Source organism: Poecilia mexicana, unplaced genomic scaffold (genome assembly GCF_051168715.1).
Source record: "Poecilia mexicana isolate PSO_F unplaced genomic scaffold, ASM5116871v1 scaffold_2, whole genome shotgun sequence".
Classification (NCBI taxonomy): domain Eukaryota; kingdom Metazoa; phylum Chordata; class Actinopteri; order Cyprinodontiformes; family Poeciliidae; genus Poecilia; species Poecilia mexicana.
This window is the reverse complement of record NW_028263371.1, coordinates 1147351-1159329: the sequence shown is the minus strand read 5'-3', so window position 1 is coordinate 1159329 and position 11979 is coordinate 1147351. Positions and strand designations below refer to the sequence as shown.

Sequence of the window (11979 nt, the reverse complement as noted above, 5' to 3'; positions counted from 1 at the left end):
GACAACAGAATGTCAAAAATAACTACAAAAAGTGTTAAACTAAATAAATACCTTACCTTGTGGCAGTGCTAAACATAGAGGTGCTGTAGGATCAAGCATCAGTCTCCTCTCTCAGATCTGCTTAAACTTTTCACCTGGACGGCCCTAAGAGATCAAAGCATGCCTGGAATGGAAGTGGGAGCACCATGATGTCATTGCCTGACAATGTCCTCCTGTAGTCAGATGCCAGCCACACATTCAGCACAGAAGTGCTTCTTCAACATTGACCAGACGAGTGGGCCTTGGTATCAGCTGTTCCAAATGCGGTTCACTTTGGAAGGCATCAGTGGAAAGATGTGAGAGAGTGCCACTGCTAAGATAAATAAGTTATTTTCTCACAAGCTCTATGTGCCAGACCACAGTCCTTAATTCTAGTGCTATTCTTGGAGTGTGCTTTGATAGGGTTGAACATTAGATAATTGCAGACATGAAGTGGATCATACCAAGGGTCCTGTAGCTGAATTAAGGCCTTGCTCAGATACAGATACTCTGAGTGAACTATTAAGTTTTAGTATCACATCCATGGTTAAACTGTGTGTATCTTGTATCCAAGGTCAGATTTTGGTGTCAACACTGGACTTCCCTAAATGAATGACGCATGATGATGAGCCCTCCGTCCCTTTCTTGCCTATAGAAAGATATTCCTGTGAGGTGGCTCAGCTAACCTGACTACTTTTCCAATAATGCATGTGTATGGTCTTCTGCTCTGCTCTCTGTATGTCTACACCTCTATCACCCGCAGATCTCTGCATACCAAACATAATGTGTCATCATCATATACTCAGGCCCTCAAAATGCAACGCTGATAGCATGTCTACAGATAGCATACCAGCTATAAAAGGCATCCCTTTGACAAGTTTCAGTAAAGACCATATATTCTGGTCATAAGAGTCGGCGATGAAAGGCCAAACACATGCAGGCATCTGTAGATGGGCATTCAGAAAAACATGTGTGCACCCTCACACACACGCACACACACACACACACACACCCACACACGCACACACACACACACACACACACACACACACACACACACACACACACAGACGTGGTCTTGGTGACACTACACAAAAGGTCAGCTATCATTAACGTTCTAAATCTGTGGACCTTTAAAGATGACAGAGAAAAGGTTTCTTTATGGATAAAATTGATTCTGCACATGATTAGGTTTAAACAGATATACATATATAGTTTATAAAAATCTCTACTGATCAGAGATTTTTTTTTTTTTTTGCCAAATTCTGATCTCCTGGTTTTGTAGAATTTTGACCTCCCAACACTGATTTTATCCAGTACAAGTTTTCTTTAAAAAATGTAATTAACATTAAAATAATATTTGTTTCTATCCTTGCTATCATGGCTAGACTTTAGTTATTGATATAAGAGCAGAAGTGACATCACACTCTGCGTGTTAGAGAGCAGAAGGTATAAAACAAGGTCTTACTATTTCAAAATAAAGATTTTTTTAAAACTAACTTTAGCATCTTACTAGCCTACTAGTAAGACACCCTTTGTTTTATGTTTGCTTCGTGCAATAGGTCTGGACCCTTGGCTATTGAGAAACGGTTGCTATTTTTTAGGGGAGGACTCTGTTGAAGTTTTAAATTTTATCCAATTGCTATTGTTAGGCTGTGACGTATGTAATGCACCAGCTTAATCATGAACCTTCTGCCCAGTTGAAATCGAGGTCAATGGGACAAATCCGATGGTGCACAGAAGGGAGATGAGAATTAAGCAGAAATGCATAGGAAGACAATGCCCATGTTAGCATCATGTACCTGCCCTTACCAGAGTTGGCATCAACCTCTTTGTGTATTTCCTAAAACAGAAGTCATTAGTTACACTGTGAGATTTTCAAAAGGCTACTATCCTTCCTAAATCTAGCATTTATATGATAGCATTTGGAAATTCAGGAGGTTAAAATGGACCTACCTTGTACCTTAATTTTAGACAATTCTGGATCAATTCTGCCCTTTGTTTGTTCAGTAAAACTTCCCTAAGGCAGGAAAGAATTGACTTATTGTGGCAGACCTCCCTTTCTGTACTTCTGTACTCAAAAAATAATATTAGGTATGAATAATAGAATTGATCAAAACAAAAAAATGTACGAAATGGCGAAGGAATAATGAATGAACAGCTGTAATGGCCCCATATATGTTTGCTTTTAAATACCTTCTGAAATCTTTTGTACTTTTTCCTTAGTTTTAAAACATCTCATTCATAATGAAAACAGTTGAATTTTCTTGATAGTAAGAAAATTCAGCTGTGCTAGCAAGAAAATTCTTAGTGATAAATATAGTTGTACTGAGTGATGAATAAATTATTTGGTAGTTCGAGTAGCTAGTCAAGCTAATATTGGTCCCTTCTGGTGACCCACAAGTTTTTCTTGTGAATTTCTAGAATTGATGTCTGTCAAAATATTATGCATATAAAATGACACGAAAATGAATCAAACTTTTACTTGGATTTGATAATTAATATATCATTAAACTGAATTAATTGCAATTTATAAAAAACATATAATATTTGTGTTGTTCCATCAAACATTAATAATAATTGCAAACCAAGATGTATGTTGATGTTTGACTACGACACTATGTACAAATAATTACCGAAACAATTGAGAATTTTAAAAAAAAAATATATGCAATACGTATTGGTACACAGCACTGACAATTATTGCATTCATCAAATATTTACAAAGGCTGAATCGTTTCCTGCAGATCAGAGTATTTCTTCTTTGACTTAATAGACAATTTCTGACATATATCTCCTATTTTAGAAACAGGCTTTCTTAGAAACACTTTGCATTACACTTTGAGTCACTTTGTCTCAACTGTCACACTGAGAGTTTGTAGTAAGCTGGAAGAGAGAGAGAGACATAATATATAGACTGGTCACACAATATTATAGATACAATATAATGAAGTGTAAAGGCTAGATTTGCTGTCATAGCAGTAGGATATCTAACATTCTCTACACTCCTGGATCTAGTCTAAATATTTTAACAGGATGGTGAATGTGAGCAGACTGACAGGTTCAAAGGATTATTACTTTATAATCAAGTTATTTAACATCTAATTGTGATTCAGTTGGTTGATGAAAAATAAATGCAGTGTATTCTCTGGTTTGCAATTAAACACATAACTCCTAATTCAACTTAGCATTTAACTTAGCAATTAGCTTGCATCACAGCTGGCTTTACAGCAGAAATGCCAGTTGTGGCTTATAACAAGCTGTGGAAAACAAAGTATCTTAACATACTAAGTTATTTGGTAAAAAATCATTTTACCAATGAATTTTTATGGTATAAAGGCTATTAATGTAATGTAATTTGCATTAGTAAAAAAATGTTTTCGTAGACAGAGCACCAAAACTGACCCCAGCCCAGGGGCCCACACCCTTGTAAATCCCTACCTATATGTTCAAAGCTTGTAAAATTTTACCCCAAAAGACTTGCAGCTGTTGCTTCAGCAGAAGGATATTCTACAAAGTAAGACCCGTCTGTTTCATGTGACAGACCAACACTACTTTGTGTTGTTCCATCAAACACATATGCATCAAAGTTTTGGTTGTAATGTGACAAAATGTAAAATATTTTCCAGGGTATTAAATTGACACTGATGTATTACTCACATATGGATGTGCTTAATAAGTTAATAGAGATGTTTTCTTGCTGTTGGGATTTGAATAACTTTTGAATCTTCCTAGCTGGTGCAAGGTGAACACAATTCACTGACATACAAACCCAGCAGGAATCCTGGTATGCCTTTCAATAAAAAAAGACTCACAGCAATTCTCCAAGAGAATATTGGTAGACCATTGTGTATCAAACTATATCTTCACACTTCCTTTGAAATATGACAAGATCAGAAATGATAGCATAATTTTTTCAAAGCATTTGTTTACTCCTAGTACTGATTATAATATTTTGTTAACCTCTACATAACCTCATACAAGTATGAGGTCAGCTGTTGTTTCTCCTTTGTGAGAATACAAAGCGAAGTGTTACTTTCCTGTCAGGGAGCCGCACATAGGCCTGTGTCCTTTGCCAGCACTGATTGAACCGCGGGCGTTGCCATGGCTACACGGTGGCCCAATGAGAGGCTCGCGGTTGTCAGCTGCTGAATGAAAATAACAGTGGCCATTTTGCGCATGAAGCCGCGGCATCATTCACTTAATAGCCAAACGGAAACGGAAGATTCTGACCATTTCTGGACGTAGGTGGTTCGGCAGAGTTTATCAGCACCGCGGTGCGGCTGGCGCGCCTCTCGAGAAGAAAGAGAAGAGGAGGAGGAAGAGGCATTCTGTGTAATAGTGTCGCCACTCCGGCTGCTGTTGCGTTTGTTTGGTGAGAAAACGGACTAGGACAGGTTTCCCCGCCTCACTTCCCTAGGCCTGTTGACCCCCCATGAGAGAGAGAGAGAGAGGGAGTGAGAGAGGAAACGGTGGAGAAGGAACTACCTCTTAGTTAGCTGAGCTGATCGATACCGAGCAGCGTTCAGCAGCGTTGAAAAGCAGGTGTATGGTTTCATCACACGGATGCAGCACCAGCTCGCGCGTGTCGCCTCTCCGCCGTTGCCGAAGTGAGAACTTTTAATCACCTCGCCTGCTGAGGGGGCTGGTTTCCTGCTCATATCTAAGGACTGCGAGGCAGTCGTTTTAAGGTAGGTGAGCACAGTTTTCAACTATGTTGTTAACGCTCAAATAAGCCGCAACGGACCAGCCTCGACGGAGGCTGAGCTGTATAGTAGGTAAACAGCTTAAACGGGACACTTTGTGTGCTTAAAGGCGTTACTGAGTACAATACTGCTCTATTATAGACCCAACCCGAGGGACTTGGCTCAGTCGGGATGCGGTTGGTTGGCTGTTTCCATAAACGTGCATTCCGGTGGATTGCTGCTGCTGCCTGTTCATCAAGGGAAGATGCGGTCAGGAAGATGGTGAAAGCTGCAAGCACAGGCTTCTACGCATGTGGGCAGATAATTACTGAGTTTAAAATGTAAAAGAATGAGAGAAGGGCGTGAACTGAACAAGTCTGGTGATTGTAAACATGAACTGAAATATTCCCCCTTAACCAACACCCCAGAGACCTGGGGGGGAATCTGTAATGTTAGCTTGGATTCATACAATGGTGCAGACTATTAGTGTGGCATGGATACCAGAGCTGGACTCTATTCTGACTTTCTTACATGTACATTGCAAGTGTGCAGTTATGTGCAAGGTTATCTTGTGCTTTTTCTTAGCCAAAAAGGAAAGAGGGAAAACAAAACTAATATTATTTTGGAAGGTAAATAAGGAAGATAAACATGTTACAATTCTAAAATTAACAATGCAGTTGTTTTCCACCAATTAGGTATAATTTCAGTATATTTTTGCTCAAACCTTACCAGAGAATGTTAGATCTTTACAGAAGCAGCATCAATTTATCTTAAACAAATTAGCATATTTAATATAAAATGAGGGCAACACAAGTATTTTAAATCATTCCATAAAAATAAAGTTAGTGTTTTCAAATTTGCAAAAAATAAAGAAAAACTGTCACAGCGTTTAAAGTCATTTTAATAAAATTCCACATGGCTGAAAGAAGGCAGCTGCACTTTCTCCTTGCTAGCTATATGGAAATATGTTTGATCTTAAAAAATATGAAAAGTCATGGTGTGGCAACTACAGTTTGAAAGTTTATACTATTAAAGATACTTGCTGCACATTTAACATTTGAAAACTGCTACATTTAGCAGGAGTTTTATTCTGTTTTTTCTAGAGTATGAAAATTAAAATTAAAAAATAAACCTTATAAAATGCATTAGTATAACAGACACTAGAGTTAATCATACAACAATGAAAGCAAATCTCATAATTATAACATCCTCAACAGCTTAGCCCTACATAAAGCATTAAAACAACTTAAAATAAATCCTTAAAAAATGCAAAGACTTCAAAATACTTTAACTTTCCCCTTTTCTCCTTTGTCTCTTAAGTCAAACCTATGTAAAAGAAAAAATGTTCCCGTTTCCTTCTGTTACCTGGTATGAACGGGTGATGTCATGAGGAAAAGATTGAAAAGGCCAGTGGTAGAGGCTGGTATCTGCAGGATCCATCTGAATGCCGTGTTACTAGGTAGAGTGGGGAGGTGCCCAGGGTGCACAATGTGTAACACTATCACTCCGGGAACCTCACCGCTCCCGGTGAGGCCTGCCTGTGTGACTGCCTGCTTTTCTCTTTGCTCTTTCTCTTTGTTTTCAAAGTCGTAGTTTATACCCGTTTGTGACCACATGGCTGCGTCTGGCAGAGAAGAAGCAATACAGCAAGATGCAACATGAGCAACAGTTGGCAGTTGTCTGTCTCAGAAGGGGCTGCAGGACCAATCAACCTCTCAGAGGCCTAAATACACACTCCCACTGAGGGATCATAGCACTTTGACGTGATTAATGGTCAGCGAGGGGAAGTGACCGTCAGCTTTAACTCACATCTGTCAGTTTAGGGTTACATGAAGAGAGAAAGTGTATTGTTAATATGGCAGAGGGTGAGAGTGGTGGGAAGAAAGCTGACCAGTGCAGGCTAATTTGGAATAAAATAAAACATAAAAAAAATCATCCATTTTGCTTTGAAATGACATATTTATCATCTTGGTTCATAATCCATTGCATCATGTTATGACAGATCTTGTTTTTTTATTTTGATTTTCTCCAAGGTTTAAGTATTTTTGAGTGACACATATTCCGTCTGCTTTTTATATCCTGCCACTTACTTAGCTGGAATGGCAGGGCCTTGCAGAAGCTGATAATGAATTGGGTGTTGAAACTGTATGGTGAGACCACGTCGACGCAGATACTGTAGTCTGGAGTGGCTCATAGGTCAAAGTGTCACTGCTTTTAGATTTGTGTCAGTCGCTGCAAAAATAATCTGCTCTGGAATGTTTTCAGATTCTTAAGTTTGTTTATTTATCGTGAATAGTCAGTCTATAAGCAAAACCAGGTATTCTTCTCTAAGGCTAAATTTGCAAAGTTTATGTAGATGGAATAGAGACATGTAGAGCCTCACTTATTGGTGGTTGTAAAGCAATGCTGATGTGAGATGATAAAGAGCGGGGTTGTTGATGGGGTTTTAGGTCAAGACTTCAGCGCACGACTTTATTGGTCCCCTGACGCAGCGCGGATCTGTTCGGCTCCAGGGTTCAGTCATTAGCACCTGTCAGTATTCAGCTTTTCACCATACCTCAATGATCCGTGGCACGTGACCGGAAGTTTCCTGGAGCCACATGCTGGTTTGTCAGATGCAGACTAGCTAAGTATTTCTCAAGCTTCAGTGTTAAGTGTTGCTTAAGTCTCATTCATGCAGATGTCAATGTGATTTTGACATTATCACACCCTCAGTGGCAAAGAGAAAGCAGACCCAGACAGAACTGATCCAGGATCCATAAGAAAAGAAGCATTTCAAGTCATAAAAAATAATTAATAATTTGTTTTTGTTTGGTAAGTCACAGTACAAGTTATTTTTTCCAACTACTTTTGATGTGGAACGTACATTGATAATACATTGTTTAATGGATTTCTGCAGGTTTTGTGCTCTCCATGAACAAATTTATGACTCCCTGATTTTTGTGTCTTTTGTTTGTTGATTGAATCTGAGTTTAAAGAAGGAATGGGCATGAAGGGATTCTAAGGAATAGTTTTAAACCGCTACAGTGACTGGAGGTTTCTCTGACTGTATGGAACATAGTGCAATACGATGAAGTTTACTCTAGCCAGATTCCTGTGTATTTGTATCAATCAACCTTTTTCTTACTTACACTACTATATATCACAATGGAAAGGTCACCTGAGTGTGTGAGGCAGAGCTGCACAATATATTGGATTTCTATCACCATCACAGTATCAGTGTGTGCAAAATCACAATTGGAAAAGGAATAATTAGAGTTAATATTAAAGAGAACATTACATTGCAAGCATGATGCACAAATATTCTGTGTACATTTAGAATTTTGGACAAGTTGGATAGACTGACTGCTGTTGACATCCACACTTGATGTATGTTTTTAGTGGCTCAGATACTAAAGCTCACAGTGAACAGTCACAATGGATTGTGAATTTGTAAAGACAGAAGAGAGTCATGCAAATGAGGATTAATCATATTGAGTCATCTCAGTTATCAGCAGTAGTGTGGTAATTATTGTTCCTGATGTCATAAAGTGACTGAAAAGTTTTCTGACAACGTTCTCCAGTTTGATTTTAAGATTTCTGTCACTGCTCAAATGATTGTGTCATCAGCATATCGCTGAGGTTAGTTTCTGTCCAAGCTCAGTATATAAACAGAATAAAGTGGGCCTTCAAGGAGCACCATTAGAAATCAGATGTAAGCCTGTGACAATAAGAAACTAATCAATTAATTGCATGATCAATTAAAGTAAGCTGGATAATTTCCATTGTGATTATTAATATGCTTTGAAAGGCAGTATAAAATGGATTGTACTATTTATAATCCATTTTGTACACAGTTTCAGTTGAGCAGTTTTTATTTCTGTTTTATTTATTATTTTTGGATGTTGTGTTTTATTTTGGATATTTAAATATATAACAGTTCCACTATTAAGTATTCATTTCAAAATGAAACTTTATTGGTCTTTGGGAGGGCGAACCTGGATTATTATGAATACATTACTTGAAAATAGTCCCAAAACAACAATATTATTTTTTTTGGAATAACCTCCAAAACAATTGATCTTTATTTTAGAGAAAACTGCACCGGCTGCATTTTTCTGGTTGATTATCAGTCATGAATTAAAAACCCGAATCAAGAAAATCAAGACCGATTCATAGTTTGGGATTATTATGTTTTCTATCTTCACCCATTAACTGTCATGATAAAACCGGTGTCCTCAGGGACTCTTTGGATAACATACAAGTGTTTTCAGGGTTGCAGTTGAGGGGTTTTAAAACACATAATTAATTTTTAAAAATTTTCATGGCTATTTCACTTTGTCCTAATTCAAAAATAAATCTTAGCAATAAATTTAGGATCAGCAAAATTTCCGTAGTACAGTTACTGTCGGTCAGACTTTATCCTCACTTACAACAAACAAAGCTATATTCAATAACATAATAAATAAAATTAAATTAGAAAACTATAAACATGTTATTTTAATAGAAATATTGAAAATTTTTCTGTTACAGTCGGTTTACAGTTTTCTTCTATAGGGTTAGGAACAACATGATATGATAACATGATACCATGAAAATGTGTTACTTTGACTCGGTGTTATCGTGAGAATCTCATATTGACCCATGCCTAGTTTGAAGGGGCAAAATAGCATGTTGCACAGTAGCTGTCTCACTGGTTTTAGGTATCCAGGCTCGAACTCGGTATGAGATGCTAATAGCAGTAGTTACATCATCATTCTGGGAATAGCAGGGAGTCTGTAGTCTGGAGGTGCTTCTGGCTGACCTCTCTCCTGTGTATATTCAGCCTGTGTGTGGTCATTTCCAAATATACATACCTGTATGGATTACACAGCGGGAGGATTAGAACTGACATGCTTTAGTTGACACGTATTAATGTTTACTGTTTGGTAATTAATATTTACTTTGCCTTGTTGTTTTCACTAGAAAGACGGAAAATATGCATATCACACATGTTTCTAGTGTGACATGTTTTATATGTGATCTAAGATCATGTATATATTTGTCCAGGTAAGTTCTTCAGCCACTGACAGTAAATCTACTAGCAAAGACCAGAGAGAAAAACCTGTGTGGGAAAAGTTTGACATTCCCAGCAGGGATTTTGTGCAGAAAAGGCCACCTTACATCCGGGCACTGTGTGACTTAAAATCCCACAACAAGACACAAATATGAAAGCACTCCAGGACACATCCTGTGATTCCTGGTGGTTCGATTTTAACTTTTCAGAGGCAACGGGACCTGATGGCGTCTGTACCACAGAATCTGATCGGACTGTATTCAAAAACGTGATTCAGTGTAATCGCTTCATGGGAACACATATGTTCATACGATGAGGAGTGCACAATAATATATGTCAGTGGTAAAATAGAGATAGTCAGCCCTGTCACTTAGCCATCCCCCCACATCTGTATACACTGAGGGGGTTGGTGGGGGGGTGACTTTCCAGCCTTGTAGACGAGCATGCCTAAGTCTGAAAATAGCCGTATCTGATCACTGCTTCACCCGAATGGGGAACTCTTTTTTTTTTTCTTTCTTTTTTTTTTTTTTTACTCCGTCACTCCCTCCCTCTCTTTGGCTCTCTCCCTCCAACTTTCTCCTTCTCTGTTGTCTATGTGCTTCCCAGGCATTAAACGGGATACAGTCAGGGAATAAAGACGGACACCAGAAGGAGACGCTTAGCCTGAGAGGGGGAAAAACAGTGGAGGAAGGAATTATATCTCGCCAGTCATCCTTATCTGACTTGTGATAGTTCCCAGCCTTCTGGTTTTATGACGGTAAGAGTGACATTTTCTTTGCTTGGTGGATGTTTGCACCTGAGCTCTGCTAATATAAAAAATCTGAACTACTAATTTTTTTGTACTTTTGTGTATTTTCATGCCTGAAAACCCAAATTTCTTTTCAACTTTTGCAAATAAGATAACATACCTAATTCATATCAATGCTTTTTTAATTATATCTGCTTCAGTTTTCCTCTTAAGAAAAAACACACACACACACACACACACACACACACACACACACATTATATATATATATATATATATATATAGATATATATATCTATATATATATATATAGATATATATATATATACACACAACACACTCATAATACCTCATAATAACAATGCTCCTTACCAGCTTTTATATTTACTTGTTATAAATCATATGAGGTCTGTAACAGAATACAAATTAGGCGATCTGAATAGATTTTACAATCTATAAACTAGAAGAGAATTGTATTTATCTCCTCATTTCAAAGCCACAATTACAGAGCATGGTTTAGAGTTTTTGTTGTTTCTGACAGTTGACGAGGAAAAACAGTGCTGAATAAAAATAGTGCTTCCTTCCACAGCCACCTCAGGAATAGCATTGGGGAATAACTTTACTTTGGAAAGCTGCAAACAATCTAAGGTTTGATGAGCCAACGCAATTTAGCTTTAAATTTAAGAATAAGAATGAATTTGTTATTAAGCAGTCCACACAACTATAGAAGGCACAAGAATCAACTTGCACAAGAAATAAAATATGACAATAGGAAGGAAGAAAGCAATAATATTAAAGGCCAAAGCTGACTGAAAAGGTAGATGTGAACATCAGCAAGGAAAATAAATACCTTTACAGAGACTGTATTTCAGTAAATATTGTATATTACCTGTGTATATCTGCACATGGTTGTTCGTCAAAACTAAATATGAAAAGTAATAAATTGGTAAAGATGATAAAAAGGAAGCATATTTCAGACCTGAACCTTTCCTGACTTCATAGTTGTTCCATGTCGTCTCATTTTCATCCTGTCACTTCAACATACTTCCGTCTATTTTTTACACTCTTCTTTTTTTCATGCCCTCTTATTTCTTATTCAACAAAAGCCATGCACCGATCCCTCCATTGGATCAGTTTCAGAGGTGTTGTGGAATGTCACCTTGACCCCTGGGGAACACAGTGAGGGGTGGTTCTCAACCTCGCTTCAGAGCATGAACTCACCTGTGTGCCTCAGTTTGACAAACACTTTCTGCTCTGTAAACGTCACTTGGAGCTCCACTCTGCTCTCTGAGAAATATCAGGTGGACATCTGTTGATTTTGGTGCTACTATCACAGATTCTACCAGATCTATTTTGTCATATTCAGTATGTATTTAGAACTTTTATTAAAGATAAAATTGAAATGAAATAAAATGTATGCATATCATTGTTTATAACAAGATGTATAGAAATAAGGTTGAGCCTCACTGCAACTGAAAACCTTAAAGTATTTT

At 37.7% G+C, this 11979-nt stretch overlaps 1 protein-coding gene across 1 annotated transcript in view; it reads left to right on the top strand.

Moving 5' to 3' along the window:
* The first annotated feature begins 4142 nt into the window (after positions 1-4142).
* The window catches only part of sorbs2a (sorbin and SH3 domain containing 2a), a 58881-nt gene continuing 51044 nt past the window's right edge, over positions 4143-11979 (top strand). Inside the window, exons 1-2 of the mRNA XM_088008708.1 lie at positions 4143-4709; positions 10345-10495. Coding sequence (XP_087864834.1) covers positions 10490-10495 — 6 coding nt within the window. The 5' untranslated portion in view covers positions 4143-4709; positions 10345-10489. The remainder of the gene's footprint in view (positions 4710-10344; positions 10496-11979) is intronic.